Source organism: Megalobrama amblycephala, linkage group LG3 (assembly GCF_018812025.1).
Source record: "Megalobrama amblycephala isolate DHTTF-2021 linkage group LG3, ASM1881202v1, whole genome shotgun sequence".
Lineage (NCBI taxonomy): Eukaryota > Metazoa > Chordata > Actinopteri > Cypriniformes > Xenocyprididae > Megalobrama > Megalobrama amblycephala.
Genome location: NC_063046.1, coordinates 62,111,862 through 62,129,175, shown reverse-complemented (window position 1 = coordinate 62,129,175; position 17,314 = coordinate 62,111,862). Strand labels below are relative to the sequence as shown.

Genomic DNA, 17,314 nt, shown 5'->3' with positions numbered 1-17,314 from the left:
TGACAAATAATTGTGTCTGATTTGTCTCAGTCGTTACAATATATATATATACTTTGTTAGATTTGCAATGTTAATAACTGTAGAAACGCATCATCACAGTCTGTTAAAAGTCAAATTATATATATATATATTTGTGTATGAGTGAATTGTCTTACCATCAGCTGTTGTTCAATAGCAGTTACAGCAGTGCAGTCTTTTACCGAGTGAAATATCACACCCTTTTATGTCATGAACCTGTTACACCTGAAGTGCTTGTTGTCTTTTGAGAAGTCATTACTTACAAAGAGAGTGAAGTTTATATTTGATCTTTATATCATTTGACAAATCTATTGGTGCATTATGGATGACAGTATGATACTGATGATACTACCAGAAATGTTACTAGCTAAGAACAACATGCTAGCAGAAGATGAACATTGAGAAAGAACTTTAATAGATGTATCAAATCTATTTAAAAAAAAACGAAGCATTTTCATGTCAAGTTTAAATTGACACAAAAGGATGGATTTGTTGTGCTTTACTGTATTATATAAGCCTTCTAAAATGATGAAAAGAGAGAAAAGTTTATGACTGACACTTAATTTGGCTCTTGGAGTTGTTTTCCTTCCAATGAAATGATGTCACTTCTAGCAAGTCATGTGATTTGGGGAATATGCTGAAGGGCGAGTTGCAGCAGTGTAACAGGGTGGAGTTTGAGACACAAACTGATTTAGTTGTTTTACACATTACAAAAATATGCATCACAATAAATGTATTATATGTCAAAGAGAATAAGTAGCGATGCACCGATACCATTTTTTAAGGACCGAGTATGAGTACCAACCCTTTTTTCCCCCTAGTACTCGCCAATATCTATGCCGATGCCGATGCCTATATAAATTTATTAATTTCTTTTGTTTTGTTTGATGTGGCAGTTTTCCAAGCACAACACAGTGAGGCAAATGAATATAGGACAGCTTCTTTATTATTACTCCAGTGACAAAAAGTAATAATTTTTATGTGCTTGTCACAAATTTATAGAACAAATTTCACCAATAACCTGCAAAGGGCATAATTACCAAAGTCATAATAAAAATAAATAAATAAATAATAATAAATAAAAAAATAAAAATAAAACATCATGTCTTTTTTAAACTGCCTTTTAAAAACTAAGCAAATATTACAGAGCAAATGTTTATACCACAACACTGTGAAGAACCAATGTAAACAGCCGATGCCGATAGTTTGGTTATTCTTAAGGGAAAAAAAATCTCTCCCAAATAATGTTGCAAACTATACAGGTGTTACGAATGGAGACTCAGGCGGGAGATCCAAGTGCAGCATTTATTAGAAGTGAGAGTGGTCGTACAGGCAGGGTCAAAACAGGAACAAACAGGAACAGTGAGGAACAGGCAGAGTCGTAGTCAAGGGACAGGCAAAGATCAGGACAGGCAGCAACGGGTCAAAAACAAGAAACAGGCAGGAACGATAACAGACAGGCAGACAGGGAAATAACGCTCGGAATTGTCACAGGGTGAATCAAGACTTCGCAAATGGGTGGTGTGTGTGAGAGTCTTATATAGTCCTGATAATGAGCTGCAGCTGGGTGTGGTGATTAGTGATTAGTGTGAAGTGTGTGCAGGTGAGTGGCAGAGAGGATGATGGGAGATGTAGTCCGGGGAGTGACAGGAACAGACGGTGATCGTTACATAACGCCCCCCTCCCGGAAGGCGCGTCCTCGCGCCGTAAAAGGAACAGCTAGGGAGGGGGGTGGGTGCATTGGAGATCTAACGGCAGATGGGGACGGAATCTCCAATGCAGCCCCAGGGACTCAGGCAGCCACGGCGGGTCAGGTGCCTCGGGCAGCCACGGCGGGTCAGGAGCCTCGGGCAGCCACGGCGGGTCAGGAGCCTCGGGCAGCCACGGCGGGTCAGAAGCCTCGGGCAGCCACGGCGGGTCCGGGGCTTTGGGCAGCCACGGCGGGTCAGGTGGCTCAGGCGACCACGGCGGGTCAGGTGGCTCGGGCGGCCACGGCAGGTCAGGTGGCTCGGGCGGCCACGGCCGGTCAGGTGGCTCGGGCGGCCACGGCAGGTCAGGTGGCTCGGGCGGCCACGGCAGGTCAGGTGGCTCGGGCGGCCACGGCAGGTCAGGTGGCTCGGGCGGCCACGGCAGGTCAGGTGGCTCGGGCGGCCACGGCAGGTCAGGTGGCTCGGGCGGCCACGGCAGGTCAGGTGGCTTGGGCGGCCACGGCAGGTCAGGTGGCTTGGGCGGCCATTGCAGGTCAGGTGGCTCAGGCGGCCACGGCAGGTCAGGTGGCTTGGGCAGCCACTGCGGGACAGAGTCCATAGATGACCACGGCGGGTCAGAGTCAATAAATGTCCATAGTGGACCCCAGTCCATGGGTGGCCATGACGGTACAAAGGCCGATGACGGCAGTGGCCGGGCAGGCAGTGGCCGGGCAGGGTCCCCACCCACAAGCTCCCCACCCTCAGGCACACTGCCCCCCCCAAAAAGTTCTTGGGGATTTTAGCGGGGCCCGTCGCAGGTTCGTGGGCAAGGAGTTCATGTGGCGCCGGCAGGGCCAGGCGTGTGGGTGAAGCCGGCAGGGCAAGACGCCTGAGTGGTGCTGGCAGCGCAGGGAGCTTGGGTGGCGCTGGCAGGGCCAGGCGTGTGGGTGAAGCCGGCAGGGCGAGGAGCTCAGGTGGCGCCGGCAAGGCGTCTTGCCCTGCTGGCGCCGGCAGGGCGAGGAGCCCAAGTGGCGCCGGCAGGGCGAGAAGCACAGGTGGCGCCGGCAGGGCAAGAAGCACAGGTGGCGCCGGCAGGGCAAGAAGCACAGGTGGCACCGGCAGAGCGAGGAGCTCAGTAGGCGCCAGCAGGGCAAGACGCTTAGGCGGTGCTGGTAGAGCATGACGCTTGGGCGGAGCAGGAGAGACCTCTGGAGTGGTCTCCAGGCCCACAGCGGCCTCTTGAAGGGCGTCTGCGTCTTGAGGAGAGGAGGACGTCTTCTTCTTCCTCCTCCTCCTCCTCCTCTGAGAGTGAGGCGATGGTTCACCAGCTGGAGCGGTCTCTGGAGCGGACTCAGTGGCTGGAACGCCCCCTACAACCTTCAGCACCGCAGGGGCGGCCATCTTGCCCGTGGGCACTGGCAAAGCAGCCATTTTGTCCATCGCGTCCAGAGCGCTTGAGTCCATAGCAACCGGTGAACTTGAGAGTGTTGAAACTGACGGACTTGAGAGCGTTGAAACTGACGGACTTGAGAGCGTTGAAACTGACGGACTTGAGAGCGTTGAAACTGGCGGACTTGAGAGCGTTGAAACTGGCGGACTTGAGAGCGTTGAAACTGACGGACTTGAGAGCGTTGAAACTGATGAACTTGAGAGCGTTGAAACTGATGAACTTGAAAGCGAAGCGGCCGCCGGGCTTGAGAGCGTAGCGGCCGGCGGGCTTGAGAGCGTAGCGGGCGGCGGGCTTGAGAGCGTAGCGGCCAGCGGGCTTGAGAGCGTAGCGGCCAACTGGTTTGAGAGTGAAGCGGCCGGCGAGGACTTGGGGATGCCAGCTGCTCGGACCGTAGTCAGTGGGGGATCAGCCATACTGGAACGCAACCCTCTCCGCTCCCGGACTGATCTAGAGACGTGACGTGACTCTGGGTGATCAGCGGCGACGTGACTTTGCTCTGGGCGATCAGCGGCGACGTGACGTTGCTCTGGGCGATCAGCGGAGACGTAGCGTTGCTCTGAGCGATCAGCGAAGGCGTGACGTTGCTCTGGGCGATCAGCGAAGGCGTGACGTTGCTCTGGGCGATCAGCGAAGGCGTGATGTGATGTTGTAATGGTAGCCGCCATTTTGTGAGGGTCCACTGGTGCGGCGGCCATTACGTGATTCACTGCGGTGTCGTGTTCCTCCGCGACTCCCACAGTAAATGGAGAACCAACTGACAACAGAGCATAGTCCATAAAACCGCAGAGTGATGAACGCGGTCCCTCTCGTCTTAATCTACTCTGGAGAGGTTGGTTGATGCCATCACAAAAAAAGTCAATAAGAGCACAGTCAGGCCAGTCTGCATAATGGGCAATATCCAGAAACTTCTGAATATGGTCCTCCAGGGTACTACTACCTTGACGAAGGTGGATGAGACATATAGCTGGGTCCATGCTGATGCTGAATGTGACGGAAACACTCACGGTAGCTGCTGGATCTTGGTGGGGCGAAGTCTTCTGTTACGAATGGAGACTCAGGCGGGAGATCCAAGTGCAGCATTTATTAGAAGTGAGAGTGGTCGTACAGGCAGGGTCAAAACAGGAACAAACAGGAACAGTGAGGAACAGGCAGAGTCGTAGTCAAGGGACAGGCAAAGATCAGGACAGGCAGCAACGGGTCAAAAACAAGAAACAGGCAGGAACGATAACAGACAGGCAGACAGGGAAATAACGCTCGGAATTGTCACAGGGTGAATCAAGACTTCGCAAATGGGTGGTGTGTGTGAGAGTCTTATATAGTCCTGATAATGAGCTGCAGCTGGGTGTGGTGATTAGTGATTAGTGTGAAGTGTGTGCAGGTGAGTGGCAGAGAGGATGATGGGAGATGTAGTCCGGGGAGTGACAGGAACAGACGGTGATCGTTACAACAGGGAACCCTCTCATTTGGTACACTATAATATTAGAGTTACAATTAACAGCAGAGGTATTATATTCAGCTGCTGTTTATTTTCAGATATAATAATTATACTCATAAAAACTGAAATGTTTGTATAAAACTTAGTTTCACAAAAGGTGGTTTTCATAAGCAGTTGTTGTCTTCATGGCAAATTTACACAAACATAATTAACAGTAAATAAGCTCCTCTCTAGTGTTTTATACAGTACAGTCCAAAAGTTTGGAACCACTACGATTTTTAATGTTTTTAAAAGAAGTTTCGTCTGCTCACCAAGGCTACATTTATTTAATTAAAAATACAGTAAAAAAACAGTAATATTGTGAAATATTATTACAATTTAAAATAACTGTGTACTATTTAAATATATTTCACAAAGTAATTTATTCCCATGATGCAAAGCTGAATTTTCAGCAACATTACTCCAGTCTTCAGTGTCACATGATCCTTCAGAAATCATTCTGATATGATGATCTGCTGCTCAAGAAACATTTAATGTGTACAATTGTACAAAATATTTGTGTACAATATTTTTTTTCAGGATTATTTGATGAATAGAAAGTTCAAAAGAACAGTGTTTATCTGAAATCTAATCTTTTGTAACATTATACATGTCTTTACTGCCACTTTTGATTGATTTAATGCATCCTTGCTGAATAAAAGTATTCATTTCTTTAATTTCTTTTCAAAAAAATAAAAATAAAAATTCTTACTGACCCCAAACTTTTGAACGGTAGTGTATAATGCTACAGAAGCTTTGTATTTCAGATAAATGCTGTTCTTTTGAACTTTCTATTCATCAAGGAATCCTGAAAAAAAGTACACAACTGTTTTCAACATTGAAAATAATCATAAATGTTTCTTGAGCAGCAGATCAGCATATTAGAATGATTTCTGAAGGATCATGTGACACTGAAGACTGGAGTAACGATGCTGAAAATTCAGCTTTGATCACAGGAATAAATTACTTTGTCAAATATATTTAAATAGTACACAGTTATTTTAAATTGTAATAATATTTCACAATATTACTGTTTTTTACTGTATTTTTAATTAAATAAATGTAGCCTTGGTGAGCAGACGAAACTTCTTTTAAAAACATTAAAAATCTTAGTGGTTCCAAACTTTTGGACTGTATATATATATATATATATATATATATATATATATATATATATATATATATATATATATATATATATATATATATATATATATATATATATATATATATATATTCCTGAGGTAAATGTGACATGACATATTGTCCACAAGCTGTTTCATTGACGTCTTTCTGAGGTTGAAGCACAAATAAAGTGATTACATGTGATGTGATACTTTCTGGTAAGTTGTATAGGCTATATATTTCAACCAGGCTTTTGAACTAAAATTTCAAAACCCTGAGGCCATTTAACAAAAAGCACACCCATTTTTACACTATTCCTGTTTTGACACATGAATCAGATTTGTTGAACTGTCACTGCAACATTCCAGAGACAAATACCTTCATTCCTCATTGCGTACACCATGTTGTCATTTAGAAAGCACTGGCATTCAATATTGTTCCCTCAAGTCAGCACAGCTTGAGATCAGTTAGCACACAGTGACCCACATGGAAACACTAAGAGTCAGAATTTATCACACACCAATCAGAACCTTCAATAGAGAGATAAAAGAGCCCGAGTCAGTTCATTCAGTTTTGGAACAATGGATCCAGAGAGACGTGATTGAAAAGGTCAAGGACACCAGAGAGGAGGAGGAGGAGGAAGAGGTGAAGGAAGAGGAGGACGAGGACGAGTATGATAGGCAAGGAGACAAGGAGTCCCAGATGAAATTCGTGCCACTAGTTGACTATGTCCTTGTCCAGGGTATGACTATGAGGGAGGATGGGCAATGAGTTCAGCCAAACTTAAGTTCCTTCACCGTCGCCTCGATCATAAGAAGCTTCAGGGAGGGAAACAGGAGGTGTACCTCAGTGTACTCTACTGTAATTTCTGAGTTACAACACGTGCATCAAACTGCCTTACATACAGATAGAGTTTCTGTCTGCTTCCATTTTGTAAAAAGGATGTGTTACAGTTACAGTAATCAGTACTTCGTAGGACACAGAGACGATGGAATGGAAGAAGCCTGACGAGACATTTCAGTTGATGAGTGCCAGGAGTGGATCAAGAGGGTTTTTCCCCGCTGCTTGGATAGGGCCTGTAGAGCCTGTGATGTTGACGAGATTCCCTGGCCTGTCCCGGACCAAAGATGTGATGCTGGGGCAGAATATTTTTTGTTGTTGTTTGTTGTATACATGTATACATGTGTTCATCGTGTGAAAAGTTCCTTGAGGGGGAGAACCACAAGCAACTCAACTTATTACTGTTATTTGTAGTATTGTTTTGAATTGATCGCTGCAGTGTGTAAGACTATGTTGTAGTGTGTGTGTTTTTGAGGGCTTGTGTGTGATGTCTGAGGGCAAAGTGTGGTTTTTCAGCAAGAGTGAATGGTTTTGAGTGTAGAGCTTCATTTTGATCTGAAAATAGGATGTTTGGGGAATTGAGTGAGACGTTATGGATTTGTGTTTACTGTTTTGAGAATATGAGGCATAGTTTCAAGAAATGTGTTTAAGCAATCGAGAAAAACTGTAAGAGTGTCAAAACGCCATTTATTGTTTGAATTTCATGATAAAATAGACATAATTTGAAAACTGAAACTTTTATTCTCATCAGAAGTAACAAAGCACAAAGCTTTTTGCAATTATTGGACGGGAGGCGCTACAAATTTGATGTAGCAAAAAATGAAAATAAAAACGCAGACCTGGCAACCCTGGCTTGAAATACGGGTGATTCAGGGTCAAGAAGAGCCTGCTTTAGTGTACCAATCATGGACTCCTAATAATCCCTGAACTGGCTCTATCACTCTCTCTCTCCTCTATAGCCAGTGTGTGCGGTGAGGAGAAATACTTGATATGACTGTAAAGCACTTTGGGTGTACAATAGTACATAGTAAAGCACTATATAAATGCCTCATTATTATTCCTCTTATTCTTCAGCCTGAAACATGACCCTGCACATGCAATCTAGAGCTCTGTGGAAGTTGAGCCTCACGCTAATGCACAAGTTGGGTGTGATGCTCGGCTTAATGAACGCTCAGCTCCAGTGGACACAGAGCCTGACTGACTGAGCTCCATCAGGTTAAGTCATTCATTAAAAAATAAATGTGTTTGCCATGTCCAAAGAGTAATGATTTCATAATATCCTTTCAGTGTTTAATGGTACTGTAGAGCCCAATGACTGGCATCAGTGGTGGTTAATGAATTGATATCTATAAATTGAAGCATCAGCTTACCCCAGCGACAGCATTTACCCCTGATGTCACTGCATACATCTGGCAGTTACAGATAGCTCCGCCCTCTCACCATAGCATGTGACAGGAAGAGACGATGAGTCGTTTTGAGGGGAAGGGGAGGTTAACGTTTCTGATTAAAGATCACAAGGGCACATGGATTAAAAATAAATAAATAAATAATAATAATAATAAAAATGCACAGTTAAATTGATAATAAATACAATATTCCATAAAAAAAATAAATAAGAATTGTTAATTTTGATTTCATGGCACCTATTACACTTACTGTTGAATCAATTCAATAGATCCTTGCTGAAAGAAAACTACTGACCCCAAAACATACTGTAAATATAATACAGGCCTAATTATAATGAACAGAAAAATGATCTACATTAATATTCAGGGAAGACAATTGGACTACATTTATTTGATGGAGTCAGTAAGGGACCAGATAAAGAGTATACATATCTTACAATATCTTAATATAGTTCTAATAATATTGTATTAGGAAATAAACATCAGTAGCTCCAGTAAATGAGAGTTACAGATACTTTGGTAACACTTACAATAAGGTTTAATTTAACATTAGTTATATATTAACACAAACTAACAATGAATAATTTATTTAAACAGCATTTATTATTAATCTTAATGTATATCCCAGTATATATCGACACATTTTGAAGATCAAAAGTTGACATTAATGCACTGAGAACATGAACATTCCTATTAACAAAGATTAATAAAAGCTGTAAAAAAAAAAAATAATAATATATATATATATATATATATATAGCTCATTAGTTTGCTAGTGAATCTATTAGATGGTAAACAAATGTGACCTTATTGTAGAGTAATATAGATGTTTTGAGAAATAAATCTGACTTAAAACACTATAAACTCTGTAAATATTTGTTGCACAAAGCCAAACAATTTTATAAGTTAGTTTCAGAAAGATTGACTTTTTTCCTTTTCTTTTTTTTCTAAATCCAGCAAATATTTATCTGCTTGAAAAAAATATCTACACACTCTCCATTGCAGAAAAGGGAAAAAAAACAAACATCAGAATCTCTTTTGTGTGAGTATATGGGTGGCTCTTAAAAGAGCCTTTGGGTGTGTGGGAGTCTCGGGGACTCTACTTGGAGCTGGTGTACTTGGTGACGGCCTTGGTGCCCTCAGACACGGCATGTTTGGCCAGCTCACCGGGCAGCAGCAGACGCACGGCGGTCTGGATCTCTCTCGACGTGATGGTGGAGCGCTTGTTGTAGTGAGCGAGACGAGACGCCTCACCGGCGATGCGCTCGAAGATGTCGTTGACGAAAGAGTTCATGATGCCCATCGCCTTGGAGGAGATGCCGGTGTCAGGATGAACCTGCTTCAGCACTTTGTACACGTAGATGGCGTAGCTCTCCTTCCTGGACTTTCTGCGCTTCTTTCCTCCCTTACCGGCGGTCTTCGTGACGGCCTTCTTGGAGCCCTTCTTAGGCGCGGACTTGGCTGGTTCAGGCATGATGCTGAATGATCGCAGAACTGACGAATCAATGTGACTCACGAGCGACACAGAGGCTTTTATTCTCTACCATATGCTAATTTACACAGAGAGACGGGATCACCTGATTGCCTGTTTTCATAGGCCACACCCATAAACTCGTGTTTCACTGGACAAATCAAAGCATCACGCGCTGAATGAGAGCCAATCACAGGCTGTTAAATGATAGCCCCGCCCACCGCCAACAGTTTGAGCGACACCCCTCCCCCCAGTTTCCTTTGTTTCATTTCCCGCTCTTTTTATTCATTAGTTTGAGAAAATAAATCGTAAAATTTTAAAACCTCTTATAGACACATTGATGGACTTTGGGAGGAAAGACACAAATAAGACACTCTTTCTTCATTATTTAACTGTTGTTGACCTGTTTAAACTACAAAAATAGTAAATAAACGCCCATTTTTGTATAAAATAATTTTTCTTTTCTGTTTTCTCCATTTACACTTCTAACTTACGGTCCTTTCTGATCTAATATTTTTTTGAAACGCCTTATTTAAAGACCGTAACATCGTGTAATAAAGATCTCCGTGCGCCATTTAAACTATTATATTTCATCTATCATGTTGGTTAAAGATAATGAGAAGATGCTGTTGACAGTCTCGACACATCATTGTGAAACTATATTTATGAGTTCATTAATAAAGTTGATTCTCTAACCAGAAAATAACTGCAATTGCTTAATCATTAGTGTGTCTCTTAAAAGAGTCGTTGGGTTTGTGTAGTTTCTCCTGGTTTCATGTTTATCCTCCGAAGATTGCTTGCTTACAGGACCTGACAGAAACCAGCGCCGCGTCACATGACCCTAAACTTCAATGCTAAAATGCTGAATTACGTTTGATACTTACACTTTACTGCCGATGTACATTTTAAGTTAATATATAGTCCCTGAATAAATTTAGAAAAAAAAATCATATTATTGTGCAGCATATGCTATCCATGCTTACTATAATAAAAATGTAAAGTTACATAAGGAATTATCACTCTGTGCATGTATTCACTCAGAGTATTAACATATACAGCATTATTTTACTTTATAAAAGTAAAGTCACCTCCAATTTCATTCTTGAGGTGAAAACATGAGCTTAAAAGGAGAAAAAAAAAAACAAAAAAAAAAAACTCATGCTTTATAACGTGCATATATTTATCTTTGACACTTTGGTTCGACTCTATAATACCAAAACTTGAGTAATAATTATTGTCGCTGGAAATGGTCTCGTTCAGAGCAGGTTTGTGGCTCTTAAAAGAGCCGTTGGGGTGATGCGCTGATGCGGGTTAAGCGCGCTCTCCGCGGATGCGGCGGGCCAGCTGAATGTCTTTGGGCATGATGGTGACTCTCTTGGCGTGGATGGCGCACAGGTTGGTGTCCTCGAACAGACCCACCAAATAAGCCTCGCTGGCCTCCTGCAGGGCCATGACAGCGGAACTCTGGAAGCGCAGATCCGTCTTGAAGTCCTGAGCGATTTCTCGCACCAGCCGCTGGAAAGGCAGTTTGCGGATCAGCAGCTCGGTGGACTTCTGATAACGGCGGATCTCTCGGAGAGCCACGGTCCCGGGCCTGTAGCGATGGGGCTTCTTGACGCCGCCGGTGGCTGGCGCGCTCTTCCGCGCTGCTTTAGTAGCGAGCTGCTTCCTCGGGGCTTTACCACCGGTGGATTTACGAGCGGTCTGCTTGGTTCTTGCCATTGCTCAACTCTCCTTCTCTCTGTCCTGCTTGTGCTGGAAATGCGGCTTGATGTTTCACTCCTGCTTTTAAAGCGTCGCGCGGCCACGAACTCATAGTGTCGCGAGGGAGCGCGGAGGCCTGTGATTGGCTGGTGTGTGACGTGTGCTCATGACCGCTAGCCAATGACTGCGCGTTTCCTCTTTTCAAACACGCGGAGGGTTTCCCGCTCAAGACGCTTTGTTCAGACAGTGTCACACACCCACAGACTTACACTCACACTGCTGTGAAAAGAAATGGATGGTTATTTGTAAAAAAAAAAACAACAAAAAAAACCTTTATATTAAGGCAAGGTGTATTTTAATAAAAAATGCAAATATATATATAATAATTTATTTAACAATTGTGTAAATGATGAATCAAACAAAACTGATTAAAACAGTGGTTTAAGTTTATTTTTTTTATAAAAATAAATAAATTTAGTAACAGGAATGAACACTTTGTAACAGGACTGAGTGTCTATATACGTGTTTATGTGTGTGAGAAAGAGAGGGTTGCGGGTGCGTTTCACTCCTTCTCTTGCAGCATGCCATGGGTGTGTTTTTCTGGCACCTGCAAAGTATAGGTTCTCTCCATCTTCTACAAAAGATAAGAAAGAAAAAGACAAAAAGATGAAGTCACGTCGTGGTGGACTGGCTCCCTGCAAAGTATGGCATTCACACTGTAAAAATAATCCTAATAATCTACAATATAAGTAATTTCAACTGTAAAACTCATGAAACAGGTGAATAGTATTATATCAACTAATATTCACACTATTAAATCAACAAACAGAGGACTTTACTCACTCCTGTTACTCTTAACTCACTCCTGTTATTTTTCACATGAGTAACAGGATTGAGTTTTTAAGCAAAAATGATCAAAAACATGACATATGGACACATGAGTACATGCTAATAGCATGAGGACACTGAGCAAATACTAGTGACTTACCTAAAGTTAATATTTTTAAAATAAACAAATAACATCTAAGAAATCATTTAGGTAACAGGACAGTATGTTGAGATTGACCTTCTCAGTAATAATTACAATTTCATCAAATATACAGAAATTAAAATGAGAGGACTTTTGGTCTTCTCATGGCCTGCATAAGATCCAGATGATGTAACTTCCTGTTGAAAATGTGTCACATTCCAAGTTTTTCAGAGGGGGAAATGTGTGAGGGTAACAGGACTGAGTGAAAACCTAGGGACACGACTATTGTGTATTTTATATAACATTATGAATTTCTTATGACATTTCTTTTTGTTTAGCATAGATGGTATATGGAGTAACACAATGCAAATATAAGATTTCTGAAAGATTTTAATATTTCATAATAAAGTTTAGGTTTAGATAGCAGGGACATGTAACAAATGCTATTCTTTAGTATTCTCGGTAGTTTTTAATGTTTTAAATTATATACTTTAAATTTGCAGTTAGAGTAACGTTCAGGACACTTAAAACCTATTTAAGAGTTAATTTTCATGCATATTTATACGTAAAATGTCCTGGAGACAGAAATGGCACCGACTCGGTGGAATAGCTCGTTTATACATGCACATCTTGTAGCGGTTATTGAATTTGATTTTTTTTTTTTGTTTCACTCACTGAGTTTATGATGTCTAAATATTAACAAAGGAAAGCGCTCTCTATCAGATGAAATGAGTGGCTCTTAAAAGAGCCTTTGGGTGTAATGAGAGACTGGAGCTGGTTTATTTGGATTTGGCGGGCTTCTCGGTCTTCTTGGGCAGCAGCACGGCCTGGATGTTGGGCAGCACGCCGCCCTGAGCGATGGTCACTCCGCCCAGAAGTTTGTTCAGCTCCTCGTCATTGCGCACCGCCAGCTGCAGGTGACGGGGAATGATGCGGGTCTTCTTGTTGTCCCGAGCGGCGTTTCCAGCCAACTCCAGGATCTCAGCGGTCAGATACTCGAGCACAGCCGCCAGATAAACAGGAGCACCGGCACCGACGCGCTCTGCGTAGTTGCCTTTGCGGAGAAGCCTGTGAACACGACCGACGGGGAACTGCAGTCCTGCCCTGGAGGAGCGAGTCTTGGCTTTCGCTCTCGCTTTGCCGCCGGTTTTGCCTCTGCCGCTCATTATGGAGATCAGTTACCGTAACTTTATCATTAACAGAAAGAGAATGAAGATTTAATCCTGCGCACACTGTCTTTATAGGAGAGTGCCAGTCGCCCATTGGTTTAGAGTCTGCTAAGCTTTCCACCAATCACTGAACTTCCCTCCAAAGCCCAACCCCCTTTTCTGGCTGTAATAATTATGCACAAGAATTTGAGACTATATTTGTGAAACTATTGCACTAAGTACAAAATGGATGATATGTTGTTCCTGAAAAAAGTGCTACACTTTCACACACTGTACAGAATTGTGTTCATATTGTTGTTTGTGGGATTGTTTGTTTTGTCACAAGTCTCCAGCAATGTTTATTCTGCAGTTATGCAACATATTTAAACTGTGATCACAGTATGAACCTCATTAGTTTTATGGCCATTTTCGATCAGTTTTTAAATGTATAATTGTTTACTAAACATGAGTATTCAAAACTCAGTTACTTTAGATATAAAAATAAGTATTTTAAGTTGTGCAGATTCCATGAGTCTTAAGATCTGATCTTCACTATTTACTTTCAAATCAAACAGAAATCATTAACCCTCTATGGTTCGCAATATGATATCAATGAGGAAAAAATTATCTGTGTTGTTTTTCCTGCTTAAAATTGGACACTTTAACAATATCAATAAACATTTTCATAATTTTTTAATTTATTTAATTTTTATAAGTTTGTTGCCTCAAGGCAACATTGTACCACAATGGAAAAATTTAAACATTTGGCATTTTCATGTAGAAAAGATAAATATATTTATTGAAAACATCAATTTCTTTAACTAGACACTTAAACAAACAAATTTATCCAGTTTTTAATGTATTAAAAGTTTCATATTTAATAAAAAGTACAATTTTATATCCAGCTGTTGCCCTCAGGCAACATTGTACCATAGAGGAACACAAACATTTCCAAACCATCATATCTTTATGTTATTATATCAAGTTATCGTATCCATCTTCATCCTCATCTCCATCTTCTCTCTCACCCTCACTCTCTCCCTGATGGATTGTCACTATGATTTCATCTTCCTCATCACAGTATGACCCCTCATTAACTCCTCATCCTCACCCTCATCAACTGGCTTTGCTACGTGTGTTTTATACCTCTTTAAAGTGCTATTGAAAATGCGCAGATCATAATATATTTAGATATAATATGTGAATTAGTATTGTTAGGGACCCTTGTTACCAGATATGTTGAATAAAGACCCGGAGTCAAAGTTTAAAAAAAATAATAAATTGAAGAAAAATTTAATGAAGAATAGTTTGCAGTTTCATCAGCAGAAGTCAGCTTCAAGTCTCACAAGGAGCTCGTAAGCCGCTCTGCATACATTCACATTTCCACAACAATTATACTCTAACAGAGTCAACTAACTACGTCATTACTTCAGGTTGAATGATTCTGATTGGCTAAGAAAAATAGACAAGATTAGAAATTTTCCACACATGGACAGATAGTAAGAAGCATATCTCCCTTCGTCGCGGTGATGACGAGGATTTAGGGACCCTGGATTTAGGTACCGGATGTCCTTTTGGAGTCATGACATGGTGTCTGCTGGTCTCAAGCAGAATGCCAGTTGTCCAGTACAAAGGGACCTGCACTGAACACTTAGCGCACATACACAGATACACATGATTCACTGCTTCTTCGCGGCTGAAGTTGATCTGAGATCTGCTCTGAGCAGGAAACTTTCCCCAAAACATACTGATAACATGTTCTTTTCTCTCAGAGGAAAATAGATGCTTTAACATACACTGAAGAAGTCATTCAAATATTTTAACAGAAATATAAATGTTGATTAATAACTTAAAAGATATATATTGAAGCGGCAGTGGATTCCAGAATCCACCCCTTCAGTATTCTTATAAGTGCATTAAACATCATGTGAAAATGCAAACATATTTAGATAATTCTAACTCTTTTTCTTACAAATATGATACATTTGTATCCAAACCTATTATGGCTGTATGACCTTATGCGATTCCATTATGGTACAATGTTGCCTTGAGGAAACATGCAGTTTTTTGTTATTTTCTATAAAACATTTGATGATATATAATGTAAGGTTCTTGAAAATACTTCTTTACTTGCCAGTGAAGGTGATTCATATTTTTTGTGGGTGATTAAATGGTTACAAACTGAAAAAAAAAAACTTTTCAATGGAGAAAATATAGTCATGTGACATGTGCTGAAACAGGGCACAAAATGGACCTCTGTTGGTCATGTTTTGCACTTTTATTGATTAATATTTGAGTTATTCTGTCCTGAGATACATTTGATCAATCAATTGGTGGCTTATTTTATTGAAAACAAACTTAAATAGACCATGTTTCCTGGAGGCAACAACACTTACCATAGAGAGTTAAATACAGGAGTTTTGCTCTTTACTCAGAGTTAGTGGCTCTTAAAAGAGCCGTTGAGGAACAAACTAGATTTTTACTTCTTTTTGGGAGCTGCCTTTTTAGGCTTGGCGGCTTTAGGCTTTGCCGCCTTAGGTTTAGCCGCCTTGGCCTTTTTGGGGCTCTTGGCTGCTTTCTTAGCGGCTGCTGGCTTCTTCGCCTTCTTGGGGCTCTTCGTGGCCTTCTTAGCGGCTGTGGCGGCGGGTTTCTTGGCCTTCTTGGGCGATTTCTTAGCGGCGGGCTTCTTTGCCGCGGCGCTCTTGGGCTTCTTGGCCGCAGCGGGTTTCTTGGCCGCGGGCTTCTTGGCTTTAGGAGCCGCTTTCTTGGCCGGCTTCTTCTTGGTCTCGGCTTGCTGCTTGTTGAGCTTGAATGAGCCCGAGGCGCCGGTCCCTTTGACCTGCACCAGGGTGCCTTTAGTCACCAGGCTCTTGATGGCGATCTTGACGCGGGAGTTGTTCTTCTCCACGTCGTAGCCGCTGGCAGCGAGAGCTTTCTTCAGGGCGGCGAGGGACACGCCGCTCCTCTCCTTGGACGCGCTCACAGTTTTGACGATGAGCTCACCGACGCCTGGACCTGCTTTCTTGGCTTTCGCAGCGGACTTCTTCTTGGGCGCTTTGGCCGGGGCGGCAGCAGCTGGGGCTGGGGCGGTTTCTGCCATCTCTCTCTGATCGGATCGAGTCTCTCAAACGCTGTCTGCTTTCAGCAATGAATAGCGCTCGCGCGGCGCTGCGCTCTTAAACAACACATGAGAACCTCGTAGACTCAACCTGCCCGCTCCGCGTCTGTGCGCGTCCACGAGCCGCTCGCGCGTGTGTTTTCTTCTCTCACATTTGGGGCGAAACTGGAGCAGTAAAATAGTTTGTCACAGTCGAAACAAAGCGAGCAGCAAGCAGAGGTTCTGAGCTTTCATTAGAGACTAAAATACGGCGAGAGGAAATGTTTGTTTTGCCTCCGTCAGATCAAATCCGAGGCGAGCATCAGTCACGGGGAAAAGCCGCGTGTGGGCGAGAGGAGGCTTTCATACAGCTGCTGTTTTGGTTTTCATCACCCTCATCTTCACCAGCACTTACTTACTTTTTCTTTCTTTCTTTCTTTCTTTCTTTCTTTCTTTCTTGAGAGAAACACGAGTCTTATTCAAGTGACCCTCTGTTTTGTCTGACGGTCATCATGGTAACTCTCAAACTCTCACTCAGAATTTAGAAAATGCAGCAAACTGTTCAATGTAATCTCATTATAATTCATTAATTAAGTAATTAAAATAAAACTTAAATAACACCTATTGTATACATGACTATGTTGTGAATTAGCATTTATTGTGGTTAAAAGGAAATTATGCTGTCTCTTGCTTTAAATGATGAATGAACTCATTTTCATGAGTGATAACATCTAACACAATAATTTCCATCATTTCTGTTCACATGGTTCCATATTTGAGACGAATGGAGAAACATTAACATTTTTATGTAGTGATATGATGTACAGTGATTAAATAAGGAAGGCGGTCTGACAAACGCATCGCTTCGCTTCATTAACCCGCCGGAGCCGTGTGGAGTACGGTTACGATGGATAGAGGCACTT

At 42.2% G+C, this 17,314-nt stretch overlaps 4 protein-coding genes across 4 annotated transcripts; all 4 read right to left on the bottom strand.

Moving 5' to 3' along the window:
- Window positions 1–7,316: 7,316 nt before the first annotated feature.
- LOC125265913 (histone H2B-like) lies at window positions 7,317–9,562 on the bottom strand. Its single transcript, XM_048186477.1, has one exon. The coding sequence runs from the start codon at window positions 9,473–9,475 to the stop codon at window positions 9,101–9,103; it is 375 nt and encodes a 124-aa protein (XP_048042434.1). The 5' UTR covers window positions 9,476–9,562; the 3' UTR covers window positions 7,317–9,100.
- Window positions 9,563–10,745: 1,183 nt separating this feature from the next.
- LOC125265901 (histone H3) lies at window positions 10,746–11,248 on the bottom strand. The gene has a single exon (XM_048186465.1). It carries the CDS (start codon window positions 11,192–11,194, stop codon window positions 10,784–10,786), a length of 411 nt encoding a protein of 136 aa, XP_048042422.1. The 5' UTR covers window positions 11,195–11,248; the 3' UTR covers window positions 10,746–10,783.
- Window positions 11,249–12,875: 1,627 nt separating this feature from the next.
- LOC125265904 (histone H2A-like) lies at window positions 12,876–13,340 on the bottom strand. The gene has a single exon (XM_048186468.1). The coding sequence runs from the start codon at window positions 13,310–13,312 to the stop codon at window positions 12,926–12,928; it is 387 nt and encodes a 128-aa protein (XP_048042425.1). The 5' UTR covers window positions 13,313–13,340; the 3' UTR covers window positions 12,876–12,925.
- A 2,129-nt stretch (window positions 13,341–15,469) lies between these two features.
- LOC125265897 (histone H1-like) lies at window positions 15,470–16,765 on the bottom strand. The gene has a single exon (XM_048186461.1). It carries the CDS (start codon window positions 16,392–16,394, stop codon window positions 15,774–15,776), a length of 621 nt encoding a protein of 206 aa, XP_048042418.1. The 5' UTR covers window positions 16,395–16,765; the 3' UTR covers window positions 15,470–15,773.
- Window positions 16,766–17,314: the final 549 nt, after the last annotated feature.